This window comes from Bos indicus x Bos taurus, chromosome 22, assembly GCF_003369695.1.
Source record: "Bos indicus x Bos taurus breed Angus x Brahman F1 hybrid chromosome 22, Bos_hybrid_MaternalHap_v2.0, whole genome shotgun sequence".
In the NCBI taxonomy this organism is placed as follows: domain Eukaryota; kingdom Metazoa; phylum Chordata; class Mammalia; order Artiodactyla; family Bovidae; genus Bos; species Bos indicus x Bos taurus.
Window position 1 is genome coordinate 59183938 of NC_040097.1, and position 14011 is coordinate 59197948.

The following is a 14011-nucleotide window of genomic DNA, read 5'->3' on the forward strand; positions in this document are numbered from 1 at the left end:
AAGGCGTTGGCAGGTTTGGTTTCTTCTGAGGCCCCTCCTTGGTTTGCAGGTGCTGTCCAGTCCCCTTGCTGCCTCTTCCCACAGGTGTCCCTCTGCACAGGCACACTTCTGCTGTCTCCTCCTCCACTAACACAAACAGTGGTCATACTGGGTCAGAACCCGCGCCCCTCGCACTCCCCCCTGCCCCCCCTGCCAAGTGGCAGCTCTGCATCAGCTCACACAAGCCTTTTCTTTATACATGATTACACCCTGAGGTACCAGGGATTGGGACTCAACACATAAATTTGTGGGGGAAGCAGGGAGATACACTCAGACCATAACAGAACATTTTGTGGCTTTCAGAAATCAGACTTTATTTTTGGCTTGCTTTTCATTGTAGTTATGAAACCCTTTTATCTTAAAGAATATTCAAGTTGGACCTCAGGAGTACAGTGATAGTTGGCAACAGAGTGGTCTTTTATTGACCTTTCTTGTTCTCTTCCAGAGAAGTGATTCTTTATTTTTTTCAGAGGGTGGTGGACAGCTTTCAGAATATGATGGAAGCTATTCTGTCAGTTAACTTTGACTAACAACCTCAACGGAGAAGGCAATGGCACCCCACTCCAGTACTCTTGCCTGGAAAATCTCATGGATGGAGGAGCCTGGTAGGCTGCAGTCCATGGGGTCGCTGAGGGTTGGACACGACTGAGCAACTTCACTTTCACTTTTCATTTTCCTGCATTGGAGAAGGAAATGGCAACCCTCTCCGGTGTTCTTGCCTGGAGAATCCCAGGGATGGGGGAGCCTGGTGGGCTGCCATCTATGGGGTTGCACAGAGTTGGACACGACTGAAGCGACTTAGCAGCAGCAGCAGCAGCAGCAACAACCGCAAAACTTAGTGGATTGATACAATAACCTTTTCCCCTCTTATTGTGGTATATACTGTGTCCTGTAGGGGGTCACAAACAGTCAGACACAACTTGGCAACTGAGCAATAGCAACAAACTGCATGCTGGCAACCTGGGCTGGTTTGAGCTGGGATTGTTGATGTGTATTGTCTGGGCTAACCTGTGTATTGTGGTGACCTGGCTCTCAAGGGCTCCACTGATGGATGTGGTGGTGGGCATGGGGACTGAACGTAACTGGGCCATGTGATGCTTATCATCCAGCCTGGAGAACCCGGGCTCAGTCACCTGCTTGTGGTTGTTAGGGTCTTCAAGAGCAGGAAGAGAGAGTGAGCCATAAAGACTAAGTGCTTCTGTGTTCTCTCCTTGCATCACTTTTCCTGGTGTCTTCTTGACCAAAGCAAGTTATATGGTCAAGCTCAGATTCAAAGGGTACAACATGGACTCCATCTTTTGTTGGGAGGAGTGGCACAGCCATGTTGCAAAGGGGCATCCATGCCTCTGGCTGCGAGAGAAGTCTGTGGGTTCTGGTGAGATGAAGGAGGAGGTGTAATGGTGAGAAAAATAAACTAAGCAACTTCTGTTCTTATAAGTGTTCTCCTCTACACTGAGTAATTATCTTTCAAGGAAAAATGAGGGCCATCTTCCATGGAAGTACAGATGCCGGCTCTTTAGAGTAGAAGTGCACGGCAACTGGAAATGGGAAAGGGGGTTGAGGGGGATGGGTGGAGCACTCAGAGCACCTGTTTATTATGAAACAAATCTTCTGAGTTCTCAGTAGATAAAAACATGAGACATTCAACTGTGGGGAGCCAAGGATATTTTTTTTTGTTGTTGGAGAACTTTTTCCTATTATGGCATTTTTAAAAATGTGAGCAGTTGATCAACTGACAACAGGGACATTTTGTACACTTAGGACCAGTAGAGCCCTGGAAATTTCACCCTAGAATCCTCCTTTGCCACTTTTAAATTCAGACAATACATATGAAAATAACTGAGAGATCTGGAAATCATACTTCCTCTGTAAGTACATAACATAAGTCTTAAACCAGGAATCATTCCCCATAATCTCACACTAATAGCAACTCCTTGGTTATTCTAAACAGCCAATACTTACTGTTCAGATATCAATTTATGAGTTTCTTTATATATTAATCCACTGTCTAACTTAACCATTAATCCCTACCCTATTAATTTAGAGGGTTGAGCACAGTCCTAAGTATATACTATAGAAGTGAATCATCAGACTATTAGTTTAGGGTGTGTGGGTGCTGAATGCTTTTAACATTTGTCTATAAATATGAGGGAGGAAACTTCTATTAGTTCAAAATATCCAAGGGAACTACACTCCTGTCCACATTTTAAAAAATGTCAAACCCTTAAACCCTCACAGTTTAATTCCATTTAAAGGCTGACAGCATCCTTATCCGGAGCTTCCCCGGTGGCTCAACTGGTAAAGAACCTTCCTGCTAATGCAGGAAATGCAAGAGACAGGGGTTTAATCCTGGGTTAGGAAGATCCCCTGGAGAAGGAAACAGCAACCCACTCCATTATTCTTGCCTGGAAAATTACAAGGATAAAGGAGCCCAGTGGGCTACAGTCCATGGGGTTGCAAAAAGTTGGACACAACTGAACATACACACAGACACAGCATCCTTATTCAGACTAGAAATGCAATTTCAAAAGAGATGAGCATGTGGATGTTGTCATTTTCTGCAACGTATTTAAGTATGGTCTTGCCTTAGACTTTATACTAGCATTGAATAGCAAAGGGACGGTGCTGTGTCAGTTTTGCTTATAAAAAATCACCATAGAATCTGAGTGGCATTCCACAATAGGCATTTACTGTCAGACTCCCAGGTCTGTGGGTCTCCTGGCCTGGGTCTCCTTCAGGCTGCAGGTTTACATGTGCAGATCTGCTCCATGTGGCCAGATGGGCAGCAGCTACCTGGGATTTGTCCTTTGGACAGGAGCTCCTAGAGTGACAAATGGAAGCACCGAGGCCCTGATCTGGTGCCGTGCCACCTCCACACTCCACTGGCAGGGCAAGACAGCGCATCCAGTAGCAAAGCCAGGGGTGGGTAACAAATATTGTCCACTGAGACGAAAGGTGGGATATTCAGAATTTCCAGAATAGTGAGAACTGGAGACAGTCATTCCATCTACCAACGGGAGGTGGTTGTTTCTAAAAGTAGAAGGACATTTAATAGGAGTTGTTTATGTGATTTATTGCTTAGAATTGCTTGGTTGTGCTTCTTGACTCACCTAAGTCTGAGAGAATTCAAAGATATGTTTAAATGTATTTACTTGAAATAGTAATCAAGAGTTTCCTTTGTCTTTCTCCCATCTCCAATTATGGCTTGAAAATCGAACTTTTTCCCGTGCCGACTTCTCCCTTTGCATCGTGCGTTAACATCCTGGTTTTACTTCAGCCCGGAGGTGCTGAAGAGCGAGCCGTATGGGGAAAAGGCAGATGTGTGGGCAGCAGGCTGCATCCTTTATCAGATGGCGACCCTGGATCCTCCCTTCTACAGCACCAACATGCTCTCCCTGGCCACAAAAGTAAGCAACCTTGGCAGACAAAAGGGTCTCATGGTGCCAAAAACACCATTCCTTTTCTTCTTAAACAGAACCTTTGTGATTTTAGTAAAACTACCCATTAAAAGCAGTCATTGGTTTATTAGCCACATGATCCAGTTTATTTATTTTCTCCTTTCTTCTAAATCTACATCATGTGCTAGGGCACATTTCCCCCTATAATTTTCTTCAATTTATCATAAAAAATTATAAAAATAATATATCAAACTGCTTTTGGTCTTTTATTTTTACTTGTGGTTTGGCCTGCCCTCAATCCAATATACTATATTATCCTACAATATATTATATTATCCTATCATTTATTATGAATCTGAGGTTAGCTTTTACTTACCTTGAAGAATATAATTCTGTGCTCAAGAACTGTTCAATTAATGCTACTTTTAAAATTGTTGGGATATTTTTGTTTCTGATGAAAATGTGTGCATGAGATTATGATGCTTGTTACATAGCTCCTGTGTCATGGCCAAGTATCACCATGCAAAGGCACCTGTGGCTGCTTTACTTCCATTACTCCAGCCTGTTTGTTTTGCAGATAGTGGAGGCGGTATATGAACCAGTGCCAGAAGGCATCTACTCTGAAAAGGTGATCACTACCATCAGCAGGTAATTAGTCTCACAACTGCAAACCTATAGAGATTATCAAGAAATACCTCATATCTGTGAAAACGTACTATTAAGAGGAAGGGTTCCCAAATAATCCAAACCTAGAAAAATGTTTGGACATCATTCGTCATAGAGACCATTTGGAAGCCACCACGTGTCCCAGAGGAAATAGTACATTCACTTGAAATAACATGTTACCATTAATCTGATTATTCAGAATGTTTCATATCAATCTATATATCAAGTGTGATCTGCTAAAGAGATATTTCTCCAAAGAATATGTAGAGATGGCCAAGGGGCACATGAAAATATGCCCAACACTGCTAATTATTAGAGAAATGCAAGTCAAAACTGCAATGAGATCTCCTCACACCAGTCAGAATGGCCACCATTAAAAAGGCTGCTGCTGCTGCTGCTGAGTCACTTCAGTCGTGTCTGACTCTGTGCAACCCCATAGACGGCAGCCCACCAGGCTCCCCTATCCCTGGGATTCTCCAGGCAAGAACACTGGAGTGGGTTGCCATTTCCTTCTCCAATGCATGAAAGTGAAAAGTCACTCAGTCGTGTCTCACTCTCAGCAACCCCATGGACTGCGGCCTATCAGGCTCCTCCATCCATGGGATTTTCCAGGCAAGAGTACTGGAGTGGGGTGCCATCACCTTCTCCTACAACAATAAATGCTGGAGAGAGTTTGAAGAAAAGAGAACCCTTCCACACTGTTGGTTGGAATGTAAAGTGGTAACAGCCACTGTGAAGGACAGGGTGGATGTTCCTTAAAAAACTAAAAATAGAGCTACCACATGATCTGGCAATCCTCCTCCTGGACTTATATCTGCAGAAAACCATAATTCAAAAGGATACATGCACCCCAGTGTTCTTTGAAGCACTATTTAAAATAACCAAGACATAGAAAGAACCTAAATGTCCTTCAGCAGATATATGGATAAAGAAGTTGTGGTACATATATACAATGGAATATTACTCAACCAAAACTGAATCGAATGATTCTATTTGCAATCATATGGATGACCTAGAGATTGAAAGTGAAAATCACTCAGTCATGTCCGATTATGCGACCCAATGGACTTTGCAGTCCATGGAATTCTCCAGGCCACAATACTGAAGTCGGTAGCCTTTTCCTTCTCCAGGGGATCTTCCCAGCCCAGGGATCAAACCCAGGTCTCCTGGATTGCAGGCAGATTCTTTACCAGCTGAGCTACCAGGGAAGCCCTTAGAGGTGTTATACTGAGTGAAATAAGTCAGATAAAGACAAATATCATATGATACCACTTATATGAGAAATCTTAAAAAATGGTATGCATGAACCTATTATATAAAACAGAAACTGAGTCACAGATATAGAAAACAAATGTATGGTTACCAAGGGGGAAAGTGTAGAGAGATAAATTAGAAGTTTGGTATTGACATATAGATACTACTATAAATAAAATAGATAACTAATAAGGACCTACTGTATAGCACAATAGTAATTTTTCAAAGAAAGTCACAAAGTGCTTCAGCTATCCACATAACAGGAGTTTAATGAAAGTTATTATCCCTGGAGAGGCTCAAAGTTCTGCCTCCACGGGCTTGTCCTAGGTGCCCTCCCCTCAACTTCGCCCTGCTCCCCTTGCTGCAGCCACAGGGAGCTCCCTGCTACTGCTCTTCCCTTATCCTGGTGCTCACTGCTGTCCGATGCATGCAGTAGCACAAGCCCTCGCTTCCCCTGGGTCTCTGCATAATTAGGGCGCCTGCCCTGATGTGCCCACAACTCTCTGAATTCTCTTGTCCCCTGACCCAGTTTACAAAGTTCCCAGCGTCCACCACCCCTGACACATTATCCATGTGCATGCAGATGTGTTCCTTTATTGTCTCTTTCTTCCCCACCAGAAGAGAGAGACTTTTTCAGTTTAGTTCACAGCTGTCAAATGCCCAGAGCAATGCCTACTACCAAACAGATCCTTAACCCAGTTTACTGGTTGTATGAATAAATGACACTTATCTGGCTGATTGTTACTTCTGGATCATTTTATGCCCTTAAATTGGCCCAAGATTACTATTCTGCCCCATCAAGCTGAGTCAAATTCCTTACTGTTATAATAAAAATCCTAGGGTCACCCCAGATGGAATCTTTATTCATCTCCCTGCCCAATTCCCTTAAATTTCAATTCTGTATCTACCCTCACTCTTGGCACCACCTCTGACGAAATGTAATAACCACATTATTGTTGCTGTGTGCTTTTCCCTCTGGTTTCTCTATCCAGCCCACCGTTTAGCATTAATAGATTCTCCTCACGTGATTGTCGAATTATATCCTGAATCTTTCCTTGCTCAACACAATGCTACCCAATTGCACTAAGCACTGCAGGCCCAGCTGGTACTGAGTTTCACTAACTGTGGACTCTGAGCAGAGAATTTGACTATTTTTTTGGCATCTCCGTTTCCTCATCTGGTAAAATGGGGATTGTAATGGTAACAACCTCATCAGGCTAATGTGATGATTATAACATATGCAAATCACTTAGCGTAGAGCTTGGCAGATGGTAAATCTTGAGCAATGTTGGTAGCTATTATTGTTAGTGTTGTGGGAAATGAGCTGAGATCCATCTCTAAATCATCTGAATTCTACATCGTACTAGATCCACCCTATTGCTAATGAGTCCAGACAAATGTATTTAAACTGCTCACCTCCTATTCTCTGCTATTTGTTTTCTGGAAAGTGCATTAAAAATTCAAGAAGTCTCTAGAGAGGTCAAGATAAGAGTGCCAAATTTATTCATTTAATTTCCCCTTTTCTTAGGTATTTATGTGCCCCAAAGAATAGGAGAGGGAAGTACAGATAAAAACTACAGAGATTTTACTCTGATTTTGTGATGCTGGGCAAACAGGACCATAATTTGCTTCTGACAGACTCCCTGATTATTGGTATCCATGCCTCGTGGAGCTTGAAGGTTAGGTTTAGGGTATCAACATTATTATGAATAGGTCAGAATATCAATAGGTTCTAGAATTGGGTGGATTCTAATCCTCACTCTTCCACTCACCTTTACCTCCCCAAGCCCCTCTTTCCTCATCTGTGATGTATGGGTAGCAATTCTGACTACTCATGGCCTTACTTTGAAGCCTAAGTAAGATAATGCTTTTAAATAAGATAAAACTTTTTAGCATAGTTCTCAGCATGTAACAAGCCCTTAATTAAACTAGGTAATATTATTACTTATAGAATGAAGTATATAAAAATTATGATAAATTTGATGAAGCGTGGTAAAAGAGGCAATGAGAAATTACAAAAGAACTTGGTCTGGTTGAGGGATTTGGACAAGTTTTTCTATTAAAAAATGACACGTAACCTAAGACCTGAACTCCACTAATTCTCAAATAGCAAACATAACAGAGAAAGCATATCATAGATCCACATCTCTGAAGGCTGTCTTGAGCAAGAGAGCTTGCTAATTTGAAGAACTGAAAGAAGCTGGGGATGCAGCATGTCAAGAAGTCAGGGAATAGCTAGCAAAAGAGCCTGGGAGATTGACAGGCCCCACAGGTCACATTGAGAGTTTTGAACTTTTATCCCCAGTATTGAGGAGAGGACTGAGGAGTTAGTAACAGGCTGAGACATAGTGAAAATCTCTTTAGCTAGGATCGTCCTGGCCAATTTTCAGGGAGTACACTTGAAGGAATGAGAGTGGGAAGGAGAGGCAGGTCCAGTTGTCCACTGAGAGATGGTGGCAGCCTTGACTGGACTGGTGGTGTTGCTGGAGAGAGAAGTGGATTGTTCCCACTGTTGCCTGGAAGTTAAGTCAACAGGTTTTGAAGTACAGTCATAAAAGGATTGGAAAATACTTTGGTTAACTAGGAAAATTGAATGACATTGAGAATACAAAAACAATTGGATTTATTATGTGGAACCTCAGCAAAGGGAGCCAAGACCGCAGAGTGGAAGTTTGGGGAGAGAGGGAGCAAAGTCAGTTCACCAATAGGAAGGAAACGTGTGTGGGAATTAGAGACATCCACTGTAGAGCAAGGCTTCCCTGGTGGCTTAGCTGGTAAAGAATCTGCCTGCAATGCAGGAGACCCTGGTTCTATATCTAGGTTGGGAAGATCCCCTGGAGAAGGGCATGGCAACCCACTCCAGTATTCTTGCCTGGAGAATCCCCATGGACAGAGGAGCCTGGCGGGCTATAGTCCATATGGTTGCAGAGAATCGGACACCACTCAGTGACTAAGCACCCAGCAAACAGTAGAGCGGGCTGCTGATGGGTGATGAGTTTACCGTCACCAGGATGTTTAAAATGATGAATGATCACTACTTAGGGTGTGCCAGGTGACATGTTTTGAGCATACTTTTAATTCAGAATACTAAGATGCCATAATTAGTAGGAGCAGACAATTTAATTTTAAAGCTGACTATAGATTTTAGTGCTGCACTCAATATGCCAGCAAATTTGGAAAACTCAGCAGTGGCCACAGGACTGGAAAAGGTTAGTTTTCATTGCAATCCCAAAGAAAGGCAGTGCCAAAGAATGTTCCAACTACCACACAATTGCACTCATCTCACAAGCTAGTAAAGTACTGCTCAAAATTCTCCAAGCCAGGCTTCAATAGTACATGAACCGTGAACTTACAGATGTTCAAGCTGGATTTAGAAAAGGCAGAGGAACCAGAGATCAAATTGCCAACATCCGCTGGATCATGGAAAAAGCAAGAGAGTTCCAGAAAAACATCTATTTCTGCTTTATTGAGTATGCCAAGCCTTTGACTGTGTGGATCACAAAAAACTGTGGAAAATTCTGAAAGAGATGGGAATACCGGACCACCTGACCTTCCTCTTGAGAAATTTGTATGCAGGTCAGGAAGCAACAGTTAGAACTGGACATGGAACAACAGACTGGTTCCAAATAGGGAAAGGAGTATGTCAAGGCTGTATATTGTCACCCTGCTTATTTAACTTATATGCAGAGTACATCATGAGAAACACTGGGCTGGAGGAAGCACAAGCTGGAATCAAGACTGCCAGGAGAAATATTAATAACCTCAGATATGCAGATGACACCACCCTTATGGCAGAAAGTGAAGAACTAAAGAGGCTCTTGATGGAAGTGAAAGAGGAGAGTTAAAAAGTTGGCTTAAAGCTCAGCTTTCAGAAAACAAAGATCATGGCATCTGGTCCCATCACTTCATGGGAAATAGATGGGGAAACAGTGGAAACAGTGACAAACTTTATTTTCTTGGGCTCCAAAATCACTGTGGATGGTGACTGCCACCATGAAATGAAAAGACACTTGCTCCTTGGAAGAAAAGCTATGACCAACCTAGACAGCATATTAAAGAGCAGAGGCATTTCTTAACCAACAAAGGTCTGTCTAGTCAAGGCTATGGTTTTTCCAGTAGTCATGTATCGATGTGAGAGTTGGACTGTAAAGAAAGATGAGCACCAAAGAATTGATGCTTTTGAATTGTGGTATTGGAGAAGACTCTTCAGAGTCCTTTGGACTACAGGGAGATCCAACCAGTCCATCCTGAAGGAAGTCAGTCCTGAATATTCATTGGAGGGACTGATGCTGAAGCTGAAACTTCAATACTTTGGCCACCTGATGTGAAGAACTGACTCATTGGAAAAGACCCTGTTGCTGGGAAGGATTGAAGGTGGGAGGAGAAGGGGTTGAGAGAGGATGAGATGGTTGGATGGCATCACGGACTCAGTGGACATGAGTTTGAGTAAACTCTGGAAGTTGGTGATGGACAGGGAGGCCTGGTGTGCTGCAGTCCATGGGGTCGCAAAGAGTCGGACATGACTGACTGACTGAACTGAACTGAACTGACAGATTTTAAGATTGCAGTGTGCAGCCTATAACAGATGTAGTTTCCATTTAAAGTTATTCAAAACTCAGTGTCTGAGTCACATTGCAAAGTTTTATCTTTAGAAAATTTGACAATAAACCAGAATCAGTTGTGAGTTGCATGTAATTACATATTTTATTTGCTTTGGATTTTTAGTCTCTAAATATTGTTTCAAAAGAACTAGAGAACAAATTCAATTTCCCATTTTCTTAGTTTCTTTCCTTAGCAGGCTATTAAATTAGGAGAATAACTTGGTAACCCTGAAGAGTCTGAGGCAAAAAATATATTTTACTGCTCTGCCCAGTACCGGTATTGCTATTTTTACCTTCCAGTACACTGTTAAGAAAATGTCATCCTTTTATGTGCACGATATTTCAGTTGCCTAAGTTTTCTCTGTCTGTGCTTCGTTGCATAAGCTGTCTGGCATTTTGTTTCAGAAGAAGTCATAATGACTAAAGAAGTTAGTGCTTTCAACTAGTTCTAAGGACAAATGGCTCTTTACATTTTCCACCCTACCTTCTTTATTTCTTGAAACATGAAATGATTAGAATTGAACACTGTATCCCTCTGATTCTTTCTATCTGGTCACTCAGAGCAGAGTGGACACACAGTGGGTAGCATGAGTGGACATCCCAGATTTTTTCCTAGAACTTGACTTTTTGCTTATTTGATTAGAAAATCATTAAAGCATTTGGTTGCTCTTAATTAAAAAAAAAAAAAAAAAAGAATCTCCCTGAAATATCCAAGCTGAGAAGCATTTCAAACCAATGAGTCTAAACTGAAACTTCTGGTAGGAGATATTCCTGGGATTCCAAAAGCCTGTACCCAAATATTTTAGGTTATGTACAGGTAAATTATGAGACCACCTGTTCATTCATTTGTTCATTCATTCATTTGCTGAATCCTCAGCAGGACCCAGATTCCGTTTTACATACAGGCGAGATCCCAGTGAAGGAGACACAGGTCCCTCCTCTCAACATGTTTCCAGTCTCCAATGGTGATACAGACCATCACAGTATAAATTACAGTGGCTTTGAGTTCTTAAATATAGACAGTGAAATGAGGACTTGTGAAAGGGGAACAGTGAGTCTGTCTGAGCGAGAGTGATCCAAGAAGTCTTCCTGTTAGAGACCTGGAAAAGAGTGGTAATAACCATAATGCATCTCACTTTCTTAGAACTTGAAAACAAATAGCCTAAAGATAAAGCTTGAAATGATAAAGTAGTGATGTGTTTATTATACTAATGGTTAATAAAGTCAAGAAAAGAGAGATCCAGGTGGAGAATTAGGAGGATTCTGGGCTCACCTCCCCTCATTTTAACATCCAAACTACAGCTCTCACTGAAATCAACCTGGGAACAAGTAGGGCAGATCTTCTTCAACCAAGGCTGTAAAGAAAGATCCACATGGAGTCTAGTGGGAAGGGAGAAGAATGTGGTCAGGACCTCCACCCCTAGCAGAGACACGGAGAAGAGGGGACATCACAGGTTCAGGGATCCTCCCCGAGGAGTGAAGGATTGGAGCTCCACATTGGGCACCCCAGCCCTGAGATCTGACACCACTGGAAGACAAGCCCCTTGCAAGTTTGAAACGCAGTGTGTGTGTGTGTGTGTGTGTGTGTGTGTGTGTGTGTGTGCTCAGTCATGTCTGACTCTTTGCAATCCCATGGACTGCAGGCTGCCAGGCTCCTTTTTTTCAATGAAATTTTCCAGGCAAGGATATTGGAATAGGTTGTCATTTCCTACTCTAGGGGATCTTCCCGACCCGGGGACTGAACCCATGTCTCTTATATCTCCTGCATTGGCAGGCAGGTTCTTTACCACTGCGCCATCTGGGAAGCCTTGAAACCTCATGGGGCTTACCAGAGGGATGTAGGAAACTGGGCCTCTGCTCTTGAAGAGCATACAGCTTTGCCTGCTTCCAGTCACAATGTGGAGGCAGAGGTTGAAGCTGCCAGGGGCACTGGCCAGACTGCCAAGACATGACATGAGCCCCTGTCCAGTGCTCAACAGGTTTCCACTCCAGCCCCTCTTGTCCCATGCTGCTCCCCATGAAGGCAGTTCTGATCAACAGTTCTGCCTCTGACTGTGAGAGTGTGCACACTTGCAGGGAGCAGGGCTGGCTTGGACTCCAGCCTGCTGCTGGGCCAAGATATAAGCTGCCATTGCCAGCATGTGTGTGTCCCTGCATACACTCAGGAGGGAGCAAGCCCAGTTTTATAGACTGAAACAAACAAAATGAGAAGGAAGAGGAGTATGTTTCAAAAGAAATAATAAGGAAAAACCCTGAAAAGAAAATCTTAGTGAAACACAGGTAAATAATTTACCTGATAAACAGTTCAAAGCAATTGTAATGGGAATGACAACTGAACTTAAAAGAATAGATGAACACAGTGAAAAATCTTAACAAAGTACTAGAAAATATTTTTTAAAAAACAAAACTGAGGAATACAATATATATCTCCACTTCAGTACTCTTGCCTGGAAACTCCCATAGATGGAGGAGCCTGAGAGGCTGCAATCCATGGTGTCACGAAGAGTCGGACATGACTGAGTGACTTCACTTTCGCTTTTCACTCTCATGCACTGGAGAAGGAAATGGCAACCCACTCCAGTGTTCTTCCCTGGAAAATCCCAGGGATGAAGGAGCCTGGTAGGCTGTAGTCCATGGGGTCGCACAGAGTCGGACATGACTGAAGTGACTTAGCAGAAGTAGCAGCAGCGAGTTTTGTTTCGAGAGCATTTTAACAAGTCCAATTTGTTCAACAAAGTTAGCTTAGATGCCCAATTAACATAATCAGCTATATAGTAATATAATACTTTTAAGACAAATAATACATTAAAAAATACACACAAAATTAAGAAAGCATTTTTTTTTACCTTTCTCAGATTTTTAAAAAATTTTTAACTTAAATTTATTTATTTTAATTGGAGAGTAATTACTTTACAATATTGTATTGGTTTTGCCATACATTAACATGAATCCACCACAGGTGTACACGTGTTCCCAATTCTGAACCCCCTTCCCACCTCCCTCCCCATACCATCCCTGTGGGTCATCCCAGTGCACCAGCCCCAAGCATCCTGTATCCTGCATCGAACCTGGACTGACGATTTGTTTTTTATATGATATTATACTTGTTTTAATGTCATTCTCCCAAAGCATCTCACCCTCTCCCTCTCCCACGGAGTCCAAAAGACTGTTCTATACATCTGTGTCTCTTTTGCTGTCTTGCATACAGAGTTATCGCTACCATCTTTCTAAATTCCATATATATGCGTTAGTATACTGTATTGGTGTTTTTCTTTCTGACCTACTTCACTCTGTATAATCGGCTCCAGTTTCATCCACCTCATTAGAACTGATTCAAATGTATTCTTTTTAATGGCTGAGTAATACTCCATTGTGTATATGTACCACAGCTGTCTTATCCATTCATCTACTGATGGACATCTAGGTTGCTTCCATGTCCTGCATAATATAAACAGTACTGCAATGAACATTGGGGTACACGTGTCTCTTTCAATTCTGGTTTCCTCAGTGTGTATCCCCAGCAGTGGAATTGCTGGGTCATAAGGCAGTTCTATTTCCAGTTTTTTAAGGAATCTCCACATTGTTCTCCATAGTGGCTATACTAGTTTGCATTCCCACCAACAGTGTAAGAGGGTTCCCTTTTCTTCACACCCTCCCCAGCATTTATTGCTTGTAGACTTTTGGATCACAGCCATTCTGACTGGCATGAAATGGTACCTCATTGTGGTTTTGATTCGCATTTCTATAATAATGAGTAATGTTGAGCATCTTTTCATGTGCTTGTTAGCCATCTGTATGTCTTCTTTGGAGAAATGTCTATTTAGTTCTATGGCCCATTTTTTGGTTGGGTTGTTTGTTTTTCAGGAATTGAGCTGCAGGAGTTGCTTGTATATATTTGAGATTAGTTGTTTGTCAGTTGCTTCATTTGCTATTATTTTCTCCCATTCTGAAGGCTGTCTTTTCACCTTGCTTAGAGTTTCTTTTGTTGTGCAGAAGCTTTTAATTTTAATTAAGTCCCATTTGTTTATTCTTGCTTTTATTTCCAATATTCTG

The 14011-nt window shown here is 42.2% G+C and overlaps 1 protein-coding gene across 5 annotated transcripts in view; it reads left to right on the forward strand.

Moving 5' to 3' along the window:
• Positions 1-14011, forward strand: part of NEK10 (NIMA related kinase 10) — a 259600-nt gene that overhangs the window by 143126 nt on the left and 102463 nt on the right. For all 5 annotated transcript variants that reach the window (XR_003507765.1, XM_027522840.1, XM_027522842.1 and 2 more), the window contains 2 exons: positions 3317-3446; positions 4015-4085. Coding sequence is in view for 4 of the 5 variants with exons in the window: in XM_027522840.1 (XP_027378641.1) it covers positions 3317-3446; positions 4015-4085 (201 nt within the window). In the remaining variant the exon portion in view is untranslated. The remainder of the gene's footprint in view (positions 1-3316; positions 3447-4014; positions 4086-14011) is intronic.